Raw genomic sequence first — 24,929 nt, 5'->3', positions numbered from 1 at the left:
TCCTTACAATGATAGAGCAGATAATACCACCGGCTGCTTATGCCAGAGTGGCCAGTCACGTAGGGATCCTTCAGTCAGAGATGACCAGGGAGACAGAAACCATTCAAACCGGCAGAAGTTTAAATTTGAAAACAGAAATTCTTTTACTAGAACGGACAGAGTAACTAATCAGGGGGAACAGGGAGGCGAATCAGCAATTAGCAATAACGAGAAGCTGCTGCCTGCACTGGACTGGAGGGAGAGGAAGAGGGCAGGGCTCATGGAGCTCAGCGGCCGGAGTCACGGAGCAGACACGAGAACCACAGCAGGCCCATCCAGCGGCAGCAGGAGGAAGGAAGCTGTGGGGGCTGCTGGAGAAGCTGTGGAGCGTAAGGCATTGGGGGGAAACACCGTAACTTCTCCCTCCTGTTTGCCCTCCAGACTTCCCACTGTGCCTCCTGTGGGCTGTCAGGAACCTGGGAGATACGGCCTGCAGGAGTCGGCCTTCACACAGTGCAGAGCAGAGCAGAACACTTGCGGGATGCATCTGAGGGCAGACAGGCCCAGGATCCACACAGCACACATCTTGTGTGTAAACTGGTAAAATGTGAGATGAATGGTGGTGTAGTTGACCAGAACTGTAACAGACTCAATAGCTGGTAGGTGTTGACTCAAGGCTGACAAAGGGTGATGGGCTCTTGGGTCAACCAGGAGACAGTCTGCAGGTGCCCACAGAGTTGTTATAGCCAACAAAGCTGCACCTGGATCATTCATTTAATAACATTTATGACTTTAGGCTGCGTGAAAACCCTATGTGGGCCTAAAATGTGCTCAACACATGGAAGTAATTAGTCATCCTGCACTTCATACTGCTTAGGTAAAATCTGGAATATAGATCATGTTACATTGGCAAACAAAGTGAATCCAAAGACTGGTATGTGGAACTGGGTCTAAAAATTGTCCTGTGAGATATGGTTGAAGAAAATAGGCATGTTTTACCCAGAAGGGAAAGACTATATGGAATCTTGCCACTTACCTTCAAATACCCAAAGGATCATATTCAGCAACTAATGATCATTGCTAATATTAATTGAATTTTTACTATGCTCTAGGCACCTAGCTCATTCAATCACCCTAACACCTCTGTTAAGGATAGGTATTATGATACCTGGTTATAAAGGAGAAACTTGAGGGCTTTAAAGGTCACATAACCAGCCCTTGGCTCAATCCTAATCTAACCACGTTCTTAACTACTATGTAGCTCATACATTGACTTAGTAAACCAGACAGTTATCAAGGGGTTGAAGCTGCCAAGAGGCAAAGTTTGACTTGGGAGAATGATCTTTCCAGTGAAAGTTTAGCTTTCTTATTGTCTAATCATGGTAATGGCTGCTCCTAGCAGGAGGAGTTTCCATTTATAGATGTATTTAGCCAAAAGTTAGTTATCTAGCAGCTTACCGATATCAGAAAAGATAATCTTTAAAAAAAAAAAAAAAGGAAGAAAAAAGAAAAGATAATCTTTATTTTATTGATTGTTATTTATTTATTTATTTATTTATTTATTCCTTTTATCTTTATTAAAGATAAAAAGGGACATTTCATCATGATAAAGAAGTCAATATGAGAGGGAGACGTAACAGTCCTCAATGTGTCCATGTCTAACAACATAACTTCAGAACATACAACACACACACAAAAAAACCACAAAAAAAATCTCTAAAAGCAGAAATAGATCCACAATCTTTTGGAGATTTCAACTCTATTACAATAGGTAAAGTAAACAAAAAAGAAAATAGAAGAATTGTGTAAACAGTGCCATCTTGGCCTATTGACGCGTGTGAAACTTATACCCAACAACAGCCGAGTAGGAAGGTGGACTCATTTGAATTGGAAGATCACTTTTAGCTCTGAAATTCTAAAATTTACTCATCTTTTCCTAAGAATAGCCCCCTTGGTGCAGCTTCCCCATTGTGTGTGGCTGATAATGATGCCTTTCCCCCCACTTCCCGAATTGCACAAGGCTGTGGAGACATCTTTAATATTGTATACATGCAGGTTGTAAGCACCCATCCCTTTTCCCAGCCTTGCTGGTTCTTCTAGTTGAACATCTCTCTCATCTTCTCCCTCATTTGTATATCCCAGGTTACAGACTCAGCCTCCCTTCTGATTCTTGACTCTCCTACCGATGAAATCACCTCTCAACATGGCCCCCAAGAGCAGCTTCTTATTCTGAGCTCCCCTGCAGGAATGGGCCAGACCTTCATATGCAACACATTGCATCCATTTGTTCTCCTCCATCCCTCCCCCAAAGACTCCAGTGCTTACAGAAATAATCTGCAACGTAATAGGATAAATGATCGTAAGAGGACATCAAACCAAGGGGAAATAGTATAGATAAATAAAATGAAAGATAAGTGAGTCCTCAAAATGCATGCTTCAGATACTGTTAAATTGCCAGAGGTAGATCAAAATTGGCCTAAAGGAGACTGGTAAGTCTAACCAGTTCAAGTCCTCACTAGGCTGCTTCAAAACCTGATTCTCCTCATGTTCTACTAGTCCCGTGTGCCCCTAAGTCCCCGCCCTTCCTGTGTCTGTTGCTCCATTCCCCAAACGTTTTGCTATTATATAGACAATCATCCTCTTATGAAGATTCCTCTTATGATGATTCAGAATAATGTAGCCATGAAGGGCATGAGTTCAAGTCCCCCACCCCACCCCAGATTCCAGCTGTTTCCCTGTTTATAAAATAGGAAAACAAATTTTCCCTAACTCCTAGAGTTTAAATGAGGTAATGTATGTTAAAGAGATAGAATCAGATTTTAGAGCCACTCACCTCTGTTCTTCTCTAAGCTATACATACAAGAATCAATAACCAAATGGGAAATGAACTCCATTTTTAAATTCATAATCAGATGAGCACATGATTTTCTCCTTTCCCCTCTCCCAGCTTCAGGGCTTCTCTGGTGGTCTACACTGGAGAACATGACTTGGGGCCTCTTTTTTCTTGCACCCTCATCTTAGCTTAGAGTTCAGGTTTGCAGAAGACCCTGAAGTTACTCATCTATCCAGCGTCATGGGTAAGAAAGTTCACCTCACCCATCCAGTTACAGCAGAAGGTGGAACCATGAGCAGGGAAGATATCAGAGTTTTTTGAGCTAGGCCAGCCAACGGGCCCAGCTGAGTATGCTTTCCCACATGGAGGCAAGAACTTAAGAGAGGGCTGTGGGTTGTGAACCGTGCTTCAAGACTCAGTCACCCAGTCCAGTGAACTGTGACCCACTGAGCATCTTTGACCATAACTAATCAAATTAGCAACTCTTAACACAGGGACACAAAGAGGCAAAAATTGTGAAGAGGGGCCTGAACATTCCTTTCCCCTCCGCAGGATGTAAAATCACAGGGCACGAAGTTGAGCACCTAGAAAACCCTTAGTACCTCACTGTTATCGTGATTTTAAGTTAAAATCGCTTTTCACAAAGGGTGTGCTCATTTCTACTCCTCCCAACAATTTAAGAAAAAAAAAATAGTTTTGTCACCCCTGTGCCATATATGCGATCAAAATTTGTATCAAAATTCTGTTTCTTAAATATTTCCTACCTAATGAAAGCTAGTATGCATTTCCTCTTCCCTTCACTGAAAAATCAACAGGTTACTTCCCGTATTCCCTGGCATTTGCATGTGTTATCAATATTTGTTTGTTTTAGGCTATCATCTAAAATAATTGGACAATTTGTCCTTGTGTCTTCCTATTGCTTTCAATGTCACTTGTATTCATTTTAGATCTGTTTCCTAGAGGGCAGGGAGCGATGTTTGATTAATTCACTCAGCATGTACCACAAGTGTGTGCGGCTCACTGTGTGTGTGTGTGTGTGTGTGTGTTGGACAGGAGAAGCAAGTAATAGATATAGTCAAACTACTTATAGACAGACTCTAGGTCTTTATTTTTTCTCCTTCTAATCTCACAGAGAAGAAAGGAAAGAGGGAAGTGGGAAGAGAATTTTCTCCTGTAGAAGCAGCAACAAATAAACCAAGAATGTGGGGGTAATCAAGTGATTTTATTTATCCCCCTCTCTTTTTTCCAGTCCTCAGCCGTGAGATAATTTGGAATAATACAGGAAGCCACAGAGTGTGGTGGGATAAAGTACTGTTGAGATGTGCAATCCGACTTCTGGTGTACAAACATCGACTCTCCCAGTTATTAGCCCCGTGACTCTGGGAAAAATACTCAATTTCACTTCAGTTACTTCCAGCAAAAATTGGGACTATCAACAATGCCATTTTTGTTATAAGAATTATATCATTCAGTGTAAATAGGGTGCTATCTGAGGCAAAGAAATGTGTAAAAAAGTAAGGCCATTATTACTTAGTATCGATAATGATAATTTTATTCATTTCGCATGTTATCAAGTCCAAAGCCGTCTCGGAACCAGAAAAGAAAGATTATTTCTTTTTCTTCTTTTATTATCCAGCTTCCTACAAGAAAATAAACACTTATTTACGTAGGATCCCGGGGGTAGATGAGGTAGAGCTCACCTGCCAGGCTGAAGGTTATCCGTTGGCAGAAGTATCCTGGTCAAACCTCAGCGTTCCTGCCAACACCAGCCACATCAAGACCGCTGATGGCCTCTACCAGGTCACCAGCATTCTGCGCCTCAAGCTGCACCCTGGAGGGAACGTCAGCTGTGTGTTCTGGAATGCTAACATGGACGAACGTTTTTCAGCCGTCATTGAATATGGTGAGAGTGGTAAGAGTGGCTCCCCCCTTCCTAACTCCCTCGGTCAGGGTTTAGGCAGGAAATAGATGGCACACTCAGAATGAGTCATTTGAGGACAGAGGGATGAAAGACCTATGTATGAAGGTGTGGCAGGATTTAGAGAAGCTAGGAAGAGTACTGCAGGACCCTGGGGCTTCCCCAGTCAGAGAAGCAGTTACCACTGTTGGAGGGATTACTGAATCCTGGGAAAGGGAGCTGCAGGGAAAGTGCCCCTTGACAGGAGCAGTGGCCTCCAACAGAGGGACTCCGCCACCTGTAACAACTCTGCAAGATGGAAGCTGGGTAAATGAACTCCCCAGCCTCCGCCTCCTCCCACCCCCCAATCTCCTGCTGGTGCCTCCCATTGGCTGAAGCCACTAGAAGTCAGAAAACAAGGGAGTCCACTGATGTGTTCCATAAAGGTCAACCTCTCAGAGCTCAGAGCACAGTGTGGCAGTGTAGAGAATGGATCTGAAGAGGAAACAGAAAATATCCACAAAAGCGAGTCGCTGTGACTCAGGCACAGTGCAAGAAATCAGCAGGATGAATATTACTTTGCTGGCTTTGCTGATAATCAAGTGGTTATGGGGATTCCAAGGAAAACTGGTCTTTTGTAAAATCAGAGCCTTTGCTGAGTATGCTGAGTCCCACCCTTTAGATCTTCAGACACCAGGACAATTTCACACGATTTGGGGAGTCTATTTTTTATTTGCCGAATAAGACCATTTATTTGCTAAGTAAGAGCAACTTATATCTAGTACCAAAATTTTTTCATAAGAGGTCATTTTATCACCAAGCACGTCATAATTTTCCTAGTGCTCCTATAACAAATTACTGCAAACTTCATGGGCTTAAGACAACATTAATTAACTTACGCTTCTGAAAATCAAAAATCCAAAAGGGGCTGTGCTGGGTTCAAACAAAGGTGTTGATAGGGTGACAGAGGCTCTAAGGAGAGTTCCTTTTCTCATCTTTCCCAGTTTCTAGAGATCACCTGCCTTTCTTAGTTCATGGTTCCTTCCTCCCCCTGCAGAGCCAAAAGCTACATGCCTCAGACCTCTGTTTCTGTGTCCTCACATCTTTCTTTAATTCTCCTGTCTCACTCTTCCACCTTATAAAGACCCTTCTAATTACATTGGATGCCTTCCCACAACCCAATAATTCAGGTTAACTTTCCCATTTCAAGGTCCTGAATATAATCATATGTGCAAAATCCCTTTTCCCATGTGGGATAACATGTTCACAGGTTTCAGGGATTCAAACATGGACCTCTTTGAGGGGACTCAGTATTCTCCTACCATACCAGCAAAGGACATAATCTCTGAATAAAGGACAGTCCCTAGCACTACTTAAATATGACTTTATAGAAAATTTACTGTGTTGTCATTGTATTTCACCTTTTGCCCTTCATGTTAGTTAGACAAAACAGAGCGTGTGATAGGAGCTTGTGTAGCATCTAAGTATTTAAGTGGCGACCTCAGGGAGCAAAAAGGAGAGGTTGGGGAGATTCAGACAGAGCAGAAGGAAAAGTAAACATAAGGGTACATTATCAAAGTTGTTGCTGTTGGGAAAATAGAGCCCAGATACCCAAGGACCACCTGAGAAGTGTACAGATGGCCTCCTCAGATGCTCACTCAGAGCACGTCAGGTGAAGGTCATCTGCTTTCACCCCTACAAATTGACAGTAGTGTCCAGGATTGCACAGTCCATTCCCCCATGAGCTATGCATGCATGTGTGCTGAGTGAGCCCCCCACCCCAGCATCTGCACTGTCAGAGTCATCCCAGGACAGAAAGCAAAGTAGCCATTTGAGGTGATTGAAATCCATTTAGACTTCTGCTGAGCCATGGCTGAAGTTAGAGGTGAAGTGAGAGGCGGTGGGGTAGGACTACAGCAGTCTGTCCCTTGCATGCTCAAGTTCACCTACAACCCTACATTAAGTCCACTGTGACTAAGCCTTCAGGCTGGGAGGCAGCCATGATCTCTTCAAAAGATTTCATATGAAGACTTCAGAGAACAGATTACAGTTCCTGCTGCTACAGTTGATCCCAAGCCATAACTGGTCATTGAGATCTCTCTCATCCACCGGACATTCTAGGTTTCCCTCACTCAGCACTTCAGATGGCACAGTCTGCTTCTCTGGGGGTGGGGAGAGGACTGGAGACTCTGAGTTCCAGGCCTGAGAGAACTGAGCCTTTAGTTCCCTTGTCCTGAACAGTGGTCGCAATTACCTTTTCATTGTTACTATCGAGCATGCAGGTCACAAAAATCAGAGACTCACGTGGTGAGGAAGGGGAGCTGACTGGAGCCCAGGAGCCATGTCAGGGGGTGGTTGCGTGGATACAGTTCTGGCAAGGATGGGTGAAAGATCTCTAGCTGCACAAAGGTCACCTTATCTCTTCGCCAGTTGCATGTATGAGTGATATCCTAGAAGAGCCTGAGCTAATGTAGACCCACAAGCTGTTGAGTCTGCGGTCAGCTATGCTGGCTTCCATGGAAAGAAGGGCCACCCTACTTCATCTGTAACTTTTCACTAGTTCAAGGTTTCCAGAGGAATGGTCAGTGTGCCCTTTCACTTCTCCACCACAAAGAAAAAAATACTGATGTAATCTGTGGTGCAAAGGCTAGATTCTAGTTATTTCTAAATTCATCTTACCCAGGCCCCTATTTCCCTGACCCTTCTGGAAAACCGCATTCCATCCAAAGTACTGGCTTGCACTTAACTAGGCAAGAGATTCCACACAGCAAAGGACAGTTAAGCAATTCCAAGAAAAATAAATCCCCCTGTGATTGTTAGCATTTAAATGCCTCTAAAGTTCTAGTATGAATTAGTTACAGCTCAGTTTTCATAAGGTGACAAGTCTGGGGATCGTCACTGTGATAAAAAGAGATAGAAAATTTTGAAAGACCAACTTGCCTAGTTCACTATTTTTACTCAAAGTTGACCCTAAAAATGAGGCTTTTCTTTTTTTTTCTTTTTTTTTTTTTTTTTGATTATTTATTTATTTATTTATTTGACAGAGAGAAATCCCAAGTAGGCAGAGAGGCAGGCAGAGAGAGAGGAGGAAGCAGGCTCCCTGCTGAGCAGAAAGCCCGATGTGGGGCTCGAACCCAGGACCTGGGATCATGACCTGAGCCAAAGGCAGCGGCTTAACCCACTGAGCCACCCAGGCGCCCCAAAATGAGGCTTTTCTTATGACTTCATTTCTACCAAGATGCTTAGAGTTATATCCATGCTTCTACCCACTGACATTGTTCCTGGGTTCTTGTCAGCTCCCCTTTCTCACCATGTGCTCTCTGAACTTGTTTGCACATCTCCCACTTTCGTGATTTCTTTGCTCAGGCAGTTTCTCCCACATAAAATATAATCACCTTCTTCACCAACTTGAAGCCCACCCTCTCTCCAGAGAAGCTTAGAGAACTCCGGTGCACAAGAGGTTTTTACCTTATCTCTCCTCCTAAGACTGATTACATGTACCATGACTTTGTTTGCCTGTGACTATATATGTCTTTTATCGTTCGTTGCTATTTTACTTTCCATGTATTTTAATTGTTCACATGGGTCTTCTCTATACCCAGATGAAAGCAAAAACAGAGCAGTCTCCCTATTCAAAGTGTTCAATAAATGACAGATTAGTGGGTTGGAAGATGAGCCTTAATAATCCCAGTCCCATTATCCCAGCTTCCAGACTGTGTGGGCTGCCAGATCTCAGCAGTCAAATGATCCCCTAGTTTGTGGTCCAAATACCAGCAACAAATGACCAAAGTCATACATCCTCCCACGGTTCCTCACATCTAATTCTCAAAGGGATTTTTAAGTTGCCTTATGACTGTCCCCTTTCTACTCATTCTCATCAGTTGAGCTGCTCATTGCTGACTTCTGTGACCCATCACATACTTCTTCAGAAGTCAATGAATAAAGCAAATACAGCAATGAGAGTGTGGTGATGGGAGGTGCTCCAGTGGCTCTAGGATATGACTGAACATCTTAATTTCTAACCAGAAATGAAAGGGCAATAAAACCATTTTCTTTTTGAAACAAGGGTTCTTCTGCTTGGCCAGCCTTGTTGCATTTTCATGAGGACATGTAATGAAATTGGAGACTGGAAATAACTCTAACAACATTCTTGTGGGGTGGGAAGTGAAGGTCCCAAGAGACCTGGAGGGGACTCTCTGACAGTCTTCAAGAGTCTTTAAATTCTCTTTCTGCTGCTGTTAGCTTTGAGAACATGAACATATAACCAAGACATCCTAGAACTTGGTCTCACATTTGTAGAATAAGGGTGAATAATGATAGATACCTTAGAGCATGATTGTGGGGATTGAATGAAACATGCTTGCAAAGTCCTCAGCACTCAATGTGGAAACGGGGAAAAAGATAGTGTCTCTAACAAGAGTGCATGGGATTGTGGCAAGGATAAAACATAGTTCTCCATTGCATCATCATATCATTGTTAAGTAACATGTAATTATTGTAAAATAATCTATAAGAATACATATTAGGGTATAGACTAGGCTTCCATAACAGAGAGACCTCAAAATATGACTCCAACAAGACAGGAACATATTTCTCTCTTATGTAATATTTAGAGATAGAAGGTGACTCAGAGCAGGGAAGTATCTATATTCTGTTCCTTCTGGGTTCTTTCCATCTTATTGCTCCCCTATTCTGTAGAATATTGTCTCTTTGGAACTGTCAAAGCTGGATGACTACCACATCCATGTTTCCAAAAGGGAGAAGAATGGTGGAAGACCTATCCATTATCTGAAGGCCAAGACTCAGAAGACCCATGACCTGAACTGAGTTTTCATGGTTGGCCATGCCTAACTGCAGGGGAGGCTCCAAAATGTAGTCTTGAGGAGCCATGTGTCCAGCTAATGCCCTAATAGGGAAGACAGGGAGAATGGATTTAAGGGATAAACATCAGTCTGCCACAAGGTAACTAAGGACAGGAAGGATTGGGCCAGGCAGACTAGGTAGACAGATGATTAATTTATCACCCCAAATTCTTATCGACATCTTTCATGTAAATGGTATTTGGCTCTATAGGGGATTCAGAGGTGACTCAGGTGAAGTCTTTGCACTCCAAATCCTTACAGGTTGAGCACACCAATGTTCATTGTTAGAAAGTCTTCAGGGATGGATAGAGCTTATGAACGTGGAAGGGGCTTTGAAGGAACCTGCAAAGGACACAAGTTTGCAGGGTGATGCTGAGGCAGGGATTTCTCCTGCTGTGAGGACTCTGAAGGTCCCAGGGCTTCTTGACTCATGTAGCCACTGCAGTGGTTCTTAGTAAGCATTTCCTAAAAAGTAAAGAAGCAGTTGTAGTCAGTGTGGGTTATCCAACCTGTAGATGAGCAGGGCTTCTGAATCCTTTCTTGCTTACTGTTCCCCACACTGTTTTCAGTAGAGACAAATACCTGTGGGGCCTGAGCTTTGGATCAAACAGATCCAGGCTCACAACCCTGACTTTGCCACTTAGTTAGCAGTGATAACCTCAGATAGATTATTGAGTATCTCTGAGCCTTACTTCCTGAGCTCTAAAACGAGAGGCTCAGATTAAATGATGTCTAATCCCTTCTCAGCTAAAACAATCAATAATTCTCAGAAGGTATTGAGATGGGAGAGAGGGAAGGCAGTTGGCAGGACTGAGCCCTTCCTCCCCAGCAGTTTTGCCAGGGTTTTCCTGGACTAGGCTCTTGTGTTTATTCTGTATAACTTAATCCACAGGGCAAAATTCAGGCTTTTAGAAAAAGCACAGCTTACTTTGGGTACTCTTCTACCTCCTATTATGAAGCCCCCTCCAGTCCTTCCCATTGTCAGTCTGGAGCCCTTATTCTAATCTATAGATACCCAGAGCTCTCCTCTAAAAGACCTTCCCTGGTCTCCAAAATTGCTCATCTCATCCACCTCTCTACTAAACTCACATTTTTCTCAGTGCCAGAACATTGATTAGCTGAGCCAAGGAAAGACCCCATTGTAGTAATTCATACTGAGGTATGAATGACTGGATTTTGTACGTTAATACTATCTACAATATTATATTTTCCCAAAAGATCCTGTTAATTCTTGAAATTGAATGATTAATAGCATAGCTTCTGAGCACTGTGAGCGCTTGACAGTGAAGAGAGAAGACATGTTTGGGTTCAGGGACTATCCTACTGGAAACAAAATTGATCATGATAGGTAGATAGATAGATGGATGGAGGTATCAGAATGATGAAAAACACAGAATCTGGAACCAGACAGCCTAGATTATATCTCAGCTCTGTCTCTTACTGTGTAACTTTGGGAAAGTTTCCTACACTCTCTGCACCTCACTGTCTTTATCAGGAAGATGAGGGTCATTGCAAATCCTGCCACTTAGGGGGTTGTGAGAAGGAAATGAGCTAGTACACGCAGCACACACAGATTAGTACCTGGCATGGAATAAATGCTCGCTGCACATTGGCTGTGTTGGTTATAATCTACTCAGAGGGCCAACTTATTGGTTTACCTCTAAGCTACCATGTAATGGGATTCTGGTGCTTTTTTTTCATCCAGGTGGCAAAGAACCTGACACCTCTTCAAACTGGCTGCTTCATGTTTTCATCCCTTCCTTCATCATTGTTTTGATGTTCGTAGCTACAATGATAGGCCTAAGAAAACAGCTCTTCCAAAAGCTTCCTTTTAGAAAAGGTAAGTACCTGAGTTTTATTCAAGGTAACTGAATGGACTGGTGTCTGCAGTGTGGGGTTCTGCTTCTCTCCAGTGGCCTACAGCTTCCCAGTTTCCCACGAATCTCCTCAAAGCCTCGTGCATCACTTTGGGCTCAGAGGGCCCGTCCTGATGATTTTTCCCCAGAAGAAAATGGCTCTAGTCTTCAGTGAGCTGAAATCCCCATGCTGTTTTTAAAAGGAATGTTTTGTTCCTGTGCTAAAATAGTTTGCTTTGTTCTTTGAGCTAAGAAGTGTCATTAGCCTCATGAGATCAGTGTTATTTTGGCAATGCGGATGGCTGTGTGTCAGAGTTCGTGGGTGGGAGGGTACCAAGATCGCTTCAGAGGATTCCTTCAGTTCTCATCCCTCGTTTCCCCCAACTGGGTGTAAGGCTGAGCTAAGCCTTCCCCCAAACCTCCAGGAATCTGAATGCCCTGGTTCGTAAGGAAAGGAGAAAAGTGTGTGAGGCCATTTGGGGACAGGAAAAGCGCCTGTTTTGATGGTGCCCTGAAGTCTTTCAGCAGCTCCAGGAGTCCCTCCTTAGCCTGTCCTATTGTCACCCATCCACTCCTGTTGTGCAACATTTGAACCATGGCCACAATATCTGCAGACTGTCTGGTACTTTCCTAAACTATTCCTTTGCCAGCACCCAATGAGCTCCTCCCAAAGTCTACACATGGCCTTGTCTATAGAAAAGAAATGACATGTGGAAATAATTCCATAGGAATTTGGTGTGGCCACTCTTTGAGAATCGGGGGACCTTTAGGTTGTTGTCATGCTACATCTATAATCTAACTTCTGTGTTCTCTTCTGCCATAAGATATTCTCTGCTCCTGCTCTGATACTCTCTCTCGTGCTCTGTTTGTCCATTGCCCTATGTATGCATCAACTTGTGTGCTAACCACAAAACCCTCTACTATAAAATCTGACGTATTATTGTCAACAGAAAGGGGGGTGAGAAGGAAGGAAGAAGTGAAGAAGGAAGGGAGGAAAAGAGGAAGAAGGGGAAAAGAAAAAGAAAGAGAGAGAAAGTACAGAAATGGAGAGGAAGGGCATCTCACCATAGAGGAGGATTTACAGCATCTGATAGAACTTTAACTAAACAAGATCACTTCTGCAAGTCTGTGACCCCAGAGAAGCATGGTAGATGCCCCTCATTAGAATCTTGTCTTCTGCCATCTTCTTTCTCCTCTCCCATGCACACCCCTCAGAAACAGATTTATACCTAGTTCCAGGCCTGGGGCCTGACAACCCTTCAGTCACCTCAGGAATGAGCAAGAATTTTCTGTCTTGACTCTCTTTGGAAGAATGAAATGGGTCATACTCAAGATAGAGAAGAAAAACTTTTCCCCCTCATCCTTCATCCCAGTCTCAAGAAGGGGCAAGGATATCTGTAGCTCCAAGCTGGGTGTAAGACTCGGGTGCCAACTGTGGTGGGAGACCCTTGTTGCTAACGAGAGTTAAGCGAATAAATATGCAAATCGTTCCTTTTTTGTTTTTAATGAGCCAGAGTAAAATCATGGCTGCCTATATAATACCCACTCTTCACCCCCACCCCACAATTTGCATGCACTGAGTTCTGCTTTCTCTCATGGGAGATACATGCACACATGCGGAAATGCATCTGCCATGCACACAGACTCATGTGTCATGGAAAAAGGTTGAGAATGGCTGGCACTGTTAGTCGAGCTTCAAGCCAGGATCAGAAGGCTAGGTCTGCACCCAGTGCTGCCATGTATTAGCTCCGTGATCTTGTACGAGTCACCTAACTTCTTTGAGATGGCTTTTCTACCTGTAAAATGGGTGGTGACATGAGAATGAGCTCTTCGTGGCTTATCGACCCAACCTCGCTGTCCCTATTGGAGTTCACCTGAACTAGAACAGGACCTTCCGAGCTGTCTCCCTCCATCCACTCCTGCCACTTCCGATATAGTCTATTTTCACTTTTAGCTGGAACAGGCTTTTAAATGCCACTGGTCTACCATGTCTCCATGATTGGACCTCCTCCATGGCTTCCTTCAATTCTGAGTTTTCTCAGGCAACATTCTCTCTTCTTCTTCTTCTTCTTTTTTTAATTCATCGTTATCTTTCATTTTTAGTAATTTTGTTCAACATCAATTTTTATATTAACAACATACAATGTATTATTGGTTTCAGAGGTACAGGTCTGAAATTCATTAGTTTTATATAACACCCAGTGCTCATTACATCACGTACCTTCCTTAATGTCCATCCCCCAATTACCCCACCCCCCTTCCCTCTGGCAACCCTCAGCATTTGCTCTTTTTATTTGCTCTTTTTAAGATTTTATTTATTTGTCATAGAGAGAGAAGCGAGAGCGAGCACAGGCAGACAGAGTGGCAGGCAGAGGCAGAGGGACAAGCAGGCTCTCTGCCAAGCAAGGAGCCCGATGTGGGACTCGATCCCAGGACACTGGGATCATGACCTGAGCCGAAGGCAGCTGCTTAACCAACTGAGCCACCCAGCTGTCCCAGCATTTGCTCTTCTTAAAGTACTTCTTTCTCCTTGTTCACCGAAGTTTGTTATCCTTCAAATCTCAGTGAAACTGCCACTTCATCAAGTCTCCCCTGATTCCGCCCCCTCATTACACCCATTACAGCAAATCCCCTTGTGAGATGCTTCCGTAGTACCTACATCTTCTTTCAATACACTCAGCACACCCTTATATATCTAGGGCCCCTTTGAATACCCTGGGCTCCAAATGCAATTGCCTCCCTTTTAATTTTCTAATTAATACCTTGAGCACTCACTTGCCTGTCTTAGCCAGAAGTCCAATGTCTCCCTCTTACAGCTTCTACTTCCCCACCTCCTACAGACTGTCAGGAGGCTAAGTTCGCCAACAGTGCTGCCGCTTCCGAACAGGCCGGGAGGCTCCTGGGGAGCCAGGTCAGTTCCCCAGCGGGCCCTGGTTTTGAGCTGCTGCTATTGCTATTCCCACTCCTGCCGTGTGCATCTCTGTTCCCTCTGGGGAGGGAGGTTCTCCATCCCCCAGTCTTGCTGGTCCAGATCCCAACACAGACCAGAATGATCCAACATGACAACTTTCTGGCTCCCCTCACTTGTTCTGCCATTGCTCCCACAGCAAGACCCTCAAGAGCTGATGAGGCCGAAGGGGCTTCCTTCTTTAACTACCACTGCACCCAACCAGCCTCCTCGCCTCAAGGCCTTCACGTTAAGCCTGAGATGTCAGTCTTAACTTCCTTCTCTCTCTCATTTTTTTTTAAAGATTTTGTTTATTTATTTGACAGAGAGAGAGATCACAAGTAGGCAGAGAGGCAGGCAGAGAGAGCGGAGGAAGCAGTCTCCCTGCCGAGCAGAGAGCCCGATGCGGGGCTCAATCCCAGGACACTGAGATCATGACCCAAGCCGAAGGTAGAGGCTTAACCCACTGAGCCACCCAGGCATCCCTTAACTTCCTTCACTTGAGCTCCTCTTAGGGCTGGTGCTGTCCTGAACTTCTGAATCTATCTGAGAGAGTCAAGTAAAGGGGTGGCAATCTCAGCCCCGTTTGTCAAGAAGGCCCCTTGGCTCCATTTACCCACCTATGTCTCAGTGCCCAGCTCTGCACACCATGATGTGTGGGGAGGGCAGCCGGGGTCAGTCCATAAAAGGTTCTGCTTACCGTCTCTACATAAGTGGAGCCCTCAGAGGTTCAGGACTCCAGGTGACTCACTAGGTTCTGGAGAAGAATCTGGCAACTTCTGTTGTAAAAATAATATTAAGTTCTTATTCATAAGCATAAGGGCTGTGTTTCTCTTATTCACTAATACATGTCCACTGTCTAAGACATTATCTGACATATGTAGATATTCAATAATATTTGACACATTGAGCCTACTATATGCAGGTAGCCATGCTAACCTGCTCTGTATGGTACAATAGCCATACATGGTCATTTAAGTTTAAATTAAATAAAAATTTGGGGCGCCTGGGTGGCTCAGTGGGTTAAGCCTCTACCTTCAGCTCAGGTCATGATCTCAGGGTCCTGGGATCGAGCCCCGCGACGGGCTCTCTGCTCTGCAGGGAGCCTGCTTCCTCCTCTCTCTCTCTGCTTGCCTCTCTGCCTACTTGTGATTTCTCTCTATCAAAAAAAAAATAAATAAAATCTTTAAAAAAAATTAAATAAAAATTTAATTCCTTGGTCACATCTTAAGTGCCTACACCTTGTTAATGTTTAATAGTGACAATGGGGCTAGAGGCCACTGCACTGGACGGAGAAAATATACAAAATTTTCATCTTTGCAGAAAGTTCTGTTGGACAGCACTGAGCTAGACCCTTTACAAATTCCTGTTCAGTTAATTTTACAAAAACTGTTTGAGGCAAGAAGTAGAGTGTATATTGCAGATGAAGAAATGGAAGTTCAGAAAATATTCCCAATGTCATATAGCTGGGGTGTGAACACAGGTGTGTCAGACACTAAAATCTGTGGCCTTTTTGTTACCAAAGTGCTTAAGAAAAATTGGCTCAATCTGAATAGTATTATTTTGAGCAATGGAAGGAGAGAGTTTCAACCCAAAAGAATCAAGGGGCTTGACTGTTGGTTGAGCCAATGGGAAAGCCAAGAACAGAATCCACAAAGTGTTGCCTAGACATCTAGAGACCAGATACCTAGGACAGGCCTGTGGATCTTACGCGCAGTATTTCTCAACCTCTCTAGGGTAAGGAACCATTTATTCTTATATTTCTAATATGCTAGGGTCAATGCTTTTGTAATATATATACTAAAAATAGGATTACCAAAAAGTAAAATAAAAAGACATACTAGCCCAGCTTTTACTGGATTCAATAAATATATGACATTTCAATGAGTATCAGGGAAAAAACACAGTAAAAGAATTACTATAAAAGTTTCTAAAGGTTTACACTAGATCTCTGTAACTGTCTCATTGTGGGTTGGTAAGCAGTAGGTCACCTACCACCACTAACCCATGAGCTCTACACTTTGAATGGCACTGCCCTAAAAGACTGAGCCAGAACTTTACAGGGATTTAAACCAAAGACCAAATATGTTGGCCAAAGGTTGCATAAGAACCACAGAATGGCAGCACTAACCCCAAGCCTTAGAGAGCACTGCCCTGAAACTCCACCATGTAAGGGCAATTTCTGTGGGTTAACTCCTAGACTCTTTTCAAATGTGAATCCTCTTAGAGGAGATGGCAATGCTGGATGGAGGACCTCAAAGTCCAGGTCAAGGTCAGTATTGTCATGAAGGAGTTCCTAAAAAGCTGGTGTGCACAGCAAAAGCTGAATTAGGGATTCCCTGAGTTCAGGAATCCAGGCAACTGCAGGACATGGGCATCAAGCTCAAAGAAAATCAGAGTGAGGGGGGACATGTGATGTCAGTGGTTGAAGAGAAGAAACCAGGGGAACAGTGGTGAGTGGCATCCCATTATGTGAACTTGTGCTTCTGCCCCCCGAGTTGCTTTGGAATATTATCTGTCATGTACACCGTAGGGTGAATTAATTGGTCCGACCTCTTGAAGTGAAGAGCAAAGCAGAAAATGGAGAGGAACTCCTGAAGCTGGAAGTTTCCTGGGCTGATTATCCAAATCATCAGTCCCTCAGCCTTGGAGTGCCTGGGACTAGTGACTGAGGAAGGAACGGAAAGTAGAGGATTGCCTTGTTTGCAGTTTTCACCTAAGGGCACAATTCTCCCCTGTCTGTCCTTCAGCCTGAGGTCTCAAGACACAGTGCACACTTGGACTTCTGCATGGGATTTATTTGGATTAAACTTTGTTCTGCTGTGTTTTCATCTAGAAACAGAATACTTTTCTCCTTACTCTTATTCCATCACTGGAATTTCTCTTTTTCAGACACAACAAAAAAATCTGTTGCTGCCATAAGGAGGGAAGTGGACAGAGCTGTGAGTAGTCATGGTTTTTCTTACCTTTTTGTCTCCCAACTTGAATTAAGCAATAGCCCCTGTGCTGTGTGTGCACAAAGAGCAACGGGATGCTTTCAGCCTGTACAGAACCTTCCTGTTGGATGGCACTTCCACTAGCTGTTGTTACAAACATGTCGTTCCACACCCTTCTTGGGAAGAAAAGGGTGTTTGGGTACAGCCATAGAAAGTTGTAGAGCCTTCAGTCTGTCTCTCTTCCTAAGGGCGGCTGCACAGGACATCTGGGCTTAGATACTTAATAACACGGTTAACACTTAACAGCAAGGGAAGATATTCAACAGCAAAGAAATCAACAGCTCATAGTTTTACAACGATTACTAAGTACACTGTTGGCCACTTGGGGTCAAGAATTTGATGGGGGAGGAGTAGAAGGCTCTCCGTGAGGCTGACAGGCTTGGAGCTGGAATTTGTAGATGTGACGTGGAGGTCAGGAGAATTGGGGTTGCTAAAATCACTCAGGCTGAGGAAATGCTGTTTTGGGGACCCACAGGCCTGGGTCATATTGCACAGTGGGTATTTCTAACTTTCTTGGGAAAGCCACCCTCCTTTTGTAATCTAGCAATCACATGATGTGACACGTGAATTCATGAGTTCACCAGAGTTATAGGCAATTCACAGAAATTTCTAAATAACCTTGTTGTCAGCTACTCAAAATATTCAGAGTTGTTCATTTGAGAATTTGGCTGAATGTATCTATAAAATTCCAGAGACACCAACCGTAAAACAACTCTAGAAAACTTTTAATACCGGGATCTGTGTCTGGCTAATACAGGACACATGGCAACTCATGAGCACAGAGTATGACTGGAAGGGATGAAGTTCGGCCCTCCCCCCACCCCCCGCACCTGCTGCCACCTCCCTGAAAGCCACTCGTGAAATACACCCGTTACCGTAATACCTGTCCGAAGGAGCAAATGCCGCTCAGACCTGGACTCTACTTGAGGTCCAGTTGTGCTGCGGTTTCTCTGAATCAGCAGCGAGATTTTCTTGACTCAAAAAAACTTCAGATTAATGCTGGCCATCCTAATTGAAACACCTGTTTCTTGAGAAAGACCACTCCTGTGTTCCTATAGATCGGTCCTCTTGATCTGCAGGAGCATTCCCTGGGAGCAGCCTCAGCATCTGTCTTGAGTTTCATGAGCTCCAGGCTTTGTGTAAGTGTTTCCTTCAGTTGCTGAGTGTGAGGAGGATAGAGTGAAAAGTCCCGAGAGCAGAGGTGGTAAAGTTAGATGCCCACAGGGCCAGGCAGGTGCTGAAGTGAGGAAAAAGGACATTCTTTAACCAGATCGGGAATGGTGACAAAATGGAGGGCTAGTGCTGTCAATTTAGCACTAGCCTAAGGCTGTCTGAGAAGATGGAAATCCAAAATTTTATATAAAATGTCCTGAAAGTATTTCAAATCCCAAACAAAGCAAATAAAACATGTCCATAGGCTAATTGAGCCTATTAATGACTAGTTGCAGCCTCTGTCCTAGAGAGAAAGTATTGTATCTGAGTAACAAAGGCAGAACCGTCTGTCTGAGGAATGAGGGATGCTCAAAGGCTTGCAGCCATTTCAAATGTCCCATCCTATGGCCCCCACATGGTGTGAATATTGTACTGTTTATAGAGTGATTTCTTTGGATTAACAGGGTACCACAACCATTTTTAACAATACATCTCCTTATAAACAGAAAAATCTCATACCCTTTTTTAGTGGTATTTGAAATTCAAAATAAAGTAAATATCTTGGCCAAAAGTCAAATTAAAGAAATTAGACTAATTCTCTTTTCCCCCAACTGATTACATATAGTCACCCTTTGTACCCTCCAACCAGGGGATGGGAGAGTCAAGGAGGTGAGAGGATGATGCTCGTCCTCTCTCTTCTTCACCCCTCCCTGGCACTTGCCTGAGAATGCGGGGTATGCTGTAAAGAGGTCAGGACCACTTAGGTATACACCACAGAGGACTCACATAGGAATATTCCCGTACTATTATTTATAAGAGTAACAAATTAGAAATAATCAGATGTGAATCAACAGGAGAACAGATGAATAGAGTGTATATATAACAACTAAAATGGAAGTACCAGCACTGGATGTATTTTGTGGATGGATAACTCTGAAGTATAATTTTGAGAGGAAAAATAGATTTCAGAAAGATATAGACAGTATACTGGCAATTACAGAGTTTAAAAGCTGACAAAGAACTTACATAGTGTTTATGGAAATAGTCATGTGAAGTGAAAGTAAAAAAACAGCAAGGAAATTATAAACACCAATTTTGACCTCTTCAGCTGGGTGGTAGGCATACAGATGCAAACAGTATTCTGGGAGTGGGTATGCAAATCTTGATATTATTCTGGGGGGGGCATGCAAATGTTGATATTATTCTGGGGGTGGGCATGTAAATGTTGATATTTTCTGGGGGTAGGCATGCAAATCTTGATATCATTCGGGGGGTGGGTACACAAATCTTGATATCATTCTGGGGGTGGGCATGCAAATGTTGATATTTTCTGGGGGTAGGCATGCAAATCTTGATATCATTCTGGGGGTGGGCATGCAGATGTTGATATTCTGAGGGTGGCTACACAAATGTTGATATCATTCCGGGTGTGGGTATGCAGATGTTGATGATATTATTCTTATACTTTGTTCTGTGCCTGAAATATTTCTTTTTTGTAAAAAAGAGATCATGATTAAAAATCAAGAGAATTAGATTCAAGTTTTTCTGTGAGCTAGCTATACAATTCTAAGTAAGCTCAACCCCCTTTCTGGGCTTTAGTTTTGTAAAACTGACAACCTAGAAGGTTGGACCAAAAGCAGAGGAGGGCAAACAGGCCCCTGTCAGGTTGAGGAGGTGCCTAGGGCAGAGATGAGGATGGTTTGGGAGACCATTTCTAGGTGCAGAGTGTGGTGATTGATGAATGATGTCTGCTTTGGGTGAGGGGTGGGGGGAAGTCATAGATCTTGGCCATATAATTTGCTAAACTTGGAATAGATGCTCTTATGCAAAAAACGGTTTTGTGTTTGTGTTTTGTGTTTATCTGTCATATACCTACATATTTTAACACTTGGGTAATGCTGACACATTATGTTGTGTTTTATGTGTTCCATTTGCATTCAAAGTTATTTGTGGGTTGGTTCAAATGTAGAAATTGACAGTGATCAATGGCAGTGGAATAGTAAAGGAAAAAACGGCTCATTTTTCCTTAGCATAATGTTTTATGATTTTGTCAAGACAAATACCAATGTATTAGATTTCAGCAGATTTTTTTTAAGTTCCTCCCTATAAAGTTGCTCACCAGTTGTTAACTCTTTATGGAGAACTAATTTAGCATTTTGGAGACTATCCCCCCAGGAAGAAGAGGAAACAGGACATGGAAATACTGATTTGGGGAATGGAAAGAGGATGGGTCTGGGGCTCCTGTTTGGGTCGCCAAGAAAACTTGATACCTGTTGCTGAGGGAGGGGTACTTCAGGCTTCTCCCAGGGAACAGAACCACAGAACCACTTGGAGACTGGCAAGTGTGAATGAAATCTGTAGGGCAGGCTTGCGGTCTGCAAGTTCACTAAGACTTGAAATATGGAATCCAAAATTTGTTGAGTAGGCCAGCACCCTGGGGACTCAGGTGGGATATCTATACTACAGTCTGAGGCAGAATTCCTTCTCTGGGGAATCTTGGTTGCTCTTAAACTGATTCACTGAGGCCCACCCACATTCTAGAAGGTAATCTGCTTTATGTAAGGTCACCTGATGGCAATAGTTGAGCTAAACTGACCCAAGAAGTTAATCATCACAGCCACCAAGGCGTGAAGGGGGCAGTCTTGGCTGGAGTAAGTGGGTTTGTCAGACTTCCCTGAGCCTTAAAAAAATAGAAGTAAGTGACTCTCTGTTATCTGGTCACAGATTTGTCCGAGGGTCCAGGGCTCTGTCTAAAACCCCTTGAGCCATGAACCTGCCACCCCAGATATTCAGACTCACTATTTAGGGATTTCTGCTTAGCTCACTGCCTCTCTCAGCAACAAAAGGATGTGTGTGGCCTCGGCACCCTGCACCTGATGTGTTTTGGAATCATGAATAGCTGAGTAAATCTGGAGGGGGCAGAACAACACTGTCACCAAAATTCGCTGACAGAACTTAACTGAAGGGTTTGGAAATGATTTGTCTGCCTGACTCTTCCTTTGTCTGTGTTTCTTATAGTTTCTTCTGCAGTAAATGTAAAAGGTAACTGATTTTAACCAAATTTGTCTCACTACTGAAAGATAAATCTTGCTTAATTTTAGTTGTTGGGCAGGTCAAAACTTTGAGAACATTTTTCAAATTACATCATTTTTTCAGAACAAAAATGAAAAATAAAAAGGCATAAAGGAAACCAAAATAATTTATAATCCATTGCACACAGATTACCATGGTTAATACTTAATATTACTTTAATTTCTAACATCTTTCTGTATTTAAATTTCATAAAATTAAATTATAATGCATATATAACTTGGTATAGTTTTTTTAACTTAATTTTATGTCATTAGTATTACCTATGTGCTAAAAGTATAATTAATAGTTTTCATATTTTATTGTATACATGGACTGGGATTTATCTTAACTAATTCCCTCTTACTGGACATTTCATGTCTACCTCAAGGTCTTTTATGTTTTGGTTATTTAAGTATGATCACAATAGCCTTATACATAAATCTCTGTGTGCAGCTCTGATTATTACCATGGGTAAACTCTAAGATGCAAAATTACTAGGGTAAACCTGTAGGTATTTCTAAGACTCTCAAACGGTATTGCTGAATTGCCCTCTTAGTTGTACCAATTTGTACTAGCAATATATGAAAGAGCTAGTTTAATCATTATACCTGTCCCGATGCTGGATGTTACTGTTTTTCAATTTTGCTAATTTAGAAATTAAGAACCGTACATCTTTCTTTCTTGGTTACTCTCTCTTTCTCTCTCTCTCTCTCTCTTTCTTTCTTTAGAGCGAGTGTGAGCAGAGGGTTGGGGGGAAGGGTGGAGGGAGAGAGAGAGAATCTAGAGCAGGCTCCACGACCAGCACAGAGCCCAATCTCACCCTGTGATCAGGACCTGAGCCAAAATAAAGAGATGGACGCTCAACCGACTGAGCCACCCAGGCAACTCCATCATTATTTTGCATTTAAAGTTATTAGTGAGATAAAACATCTTCATAAATGTATAGGTTTTATCTTCTTTTGGGAACTGTCTATGCATCTTTTGTCCATCTTTTTACTTATGTCTTCACTTAGAGTTAATAGTAACCCATTTCCTGTGATATATTTTATAAATTTCCCCCTGATTTGTCACTTACTGTTAAGTTGTTTTTTTTCTTATCCTGAGAAAACAGGCATTGGGTATAGTAAAATTAGGTTCAGAGGACCACACTATAAACATTGATGTCCTATATGTGATATATTTATTAAAAGAAAGTAAGTATAGGGGCACCTGGGTAGCTCAGTGGATTAAGCATCTATCTTTGGCTCAGTCGTGACCTCAGTGTCCTGGGATCAAGTCCTGCACTGGGCTCCCTGCAGAGGGAGCCTGCTTCTCCCTCTTCCCCTTCCCCTGCTTGTGTTCTCTCTGCTCACTCGCTCTCTCTCTCAAATAAATAAAATCTTAAAAAAGGAAAAGTATATTTATTATAACATTTATGCTATGTAACAGCTTACAGCAAGTAGGATCTGCTGTCCCCAGAGGACTGAGTCACACATTTCTAGAAAGCAGGTGCAGTGTCTTCTTCTTCCTTTCAAAGCCTATCACATCCTAGGATGTATTGTACTTTCAGTAGCTGCCTTTGAAATGATGGTCGACCAAAGTGAACATTCTGCTCTCCACTGATACGTGTCAGCTCAGAAGGAGTGATGAGCTACAGCCAGGGGGCCAAATCACTTCCTGTTTTTGTAAGCAAAATTTTATTGAAGCAAAGCCATGTTTAATGTTGTCCTCTAGCTTTCCCCCCACCCCTTCCCCTGCATCCAACAGCAGAGTTGAGTGACTGTGGCAGAAACCATATAGCCCATAAAGTTGAAATATTTCACAGTCCAGCCCTACAGAAAGCATGTGCTGAACCCTGACCCACAAGTTCTCCACGGCTCTGTGCCTTCTCTCACACTGAATGTACTCGGTCTTGCTCTCAATGCTCTAACGCTACCCCCAGCTCCAATCTCAGCTCCGTAAAGTCTGAGGACAGAGACCCACGGGGGTCCAGCCAGCTCAGGGCCCTAGGGCTCTCACCCTCCCACACACATCTCTGCCATCCCAGCTCTGCCTCACCCCCAAGCCACCTATGTGGGGACAGTGTCAGGTGTGCAGGCGGCATCCTGGCCCCCCTGTTTTTAGTCACATTCAGCTACTGCATGGAGTCTTGGGACACACATGTCTGACAAGACATCTGCTCAGATAAATAGTCTCCCTTCCCACTTAAGAAGGGAAGAGCTTGGTGGTTTTGCTTCGTTGACCAGAGACTGACATGAGACCTGATTCATGTGGGAGTGCCCAGCAGTACTAGCTCAGGCGACAGCTGTGTAGAGCCGGGTTTTCCATTCCATGGTTCTGCCTTGAACTCTCTAGGCAGCTCTGGGAGAGGTGTTGCCTGTTCTTATTCTTGTGCAGATCCAGACTTCTCAGTCTCCCCAGATGAGACTTCAAGGCCTTCACTTTAATGTAATAAAATCAAAAGACTCAGATCTAACTCAGTGTGGCCAAAGAGACAGCTCATTGTCATTTTTCTCCATGGTGGATATGATGATGTTTAGTGCAATTTCACAGAGTTCCTGGATCTCTCGCTTTTCTGTATGTGATAGGACTGGACTTCTCTACAATTAGTCTGTGGTTAGGTATGGTCATGTGATTTGCTTTGGTCAACCAAACCTAAGCATAAGTGACATGTGTACTTCTGGGTAGAAGATATAAGGGCTAGCTTATGCTTTGCTATATTTTCTTTTTCCATCTGGAGTGGTAACCAGCAACATTTGAGGTAGTGATTGCTTCCTCAGCCTGGGTCTCTGAGTAACTACAAATAACAGAGTCCCTTGCCGATCCTCAGTGAACATGGAATAAATTTTTGTTTATTATACAGAGTTTTGGTGATTGTTACTGCAGCATAAACAAGTCTCATCCTGACTAATACAACAGGAGAAAACTGGAACCTCTACTCAATATGGCATATACTCCCATTTACAATTCTGTTTCTGAGGAATGAAAACATTGGGGAAATGATTTCTAAATAACAAAAAGAAAAGAGGGGTAAGATACAAATATATACTTATCATATCATTAATGCTTTATTTAAAAAATGTTTTTAATATACCACCACACCCCTTTCTCCCAAAGAAGTGAAGTAAAAATACTTGAATGCCCATAATAATTGTCTTTACATGATGGAAGCTTGTATTGTTTTCTTCTTTTATATTTCCTGAATTTTCTTTGTACTTGAATACATTATTAAATGTCCCAGTGTATCATTTTTAAGTACTCAGCAGTGCGTGTTAGACGAAGAAGGATATCTGTCCTCATCTGTCATTTTATGTATCACTTCTTTCATATCCCAGCATATCAAATGCATTGTATAG

At 43.0% G+C, this 24,929-nt stretch overlaps 1 protein-coding gene across 4 annotated transcripts in view; it reads left to right on the top strand.

Moving 5' to 3' along the window:
• PDCD1LG2 (programmed cell death 1 ligand 2) overlaps positions 1-24,929 on the top strand; it is a 73,530-nt gene that overhangs the window by 28,275 nt on the left and 20,326 nt on the right. For 3 of the 4 annotated variants that reach the window (XR_007122355.1, XR_007122357.1, XM_047700600.1), the window contains exons 4-6: positions 4,449-4,724; positions 11,277-11,411; positions 17,267-17,316. Coding sequence is in view for 1 of the 4 variants with exons in the window: in XM_047700600.1 (XP_047556556.1) it covers positions 4,449-4,724; positions 11,277-11,411; positions 17,267-17,316 (461 nt within the window). In the remaining 3 variants the exon portion in view is untranslated. The remainder of the gene's footprint in view (positions 1-4,448; positions 4,725-11,276; positions 11,412-17,266; positions 17,317-24,929) is intronic. The other variant, XR_007122358.1, reaches the window with a different exon arrangement.

The sequence above is a fragment of the Lutra lutra genome, chromosome 13, assembly GCF_902655055.1.
Source record: "Lutra lutra chromosome 13, mLutLut1.2, whole genome shotgun sequence".
Lineage (NCBI taxonomy): Eukaryota > Metazoa > Chordata > Mammalia > Carnivora > Mustelidae > Lutra > Lutra lutra.
Note: the sequence above shows the minus strand (reverse complement) of the source record. Positions and strands in the feature narration are given on the sequence as shown.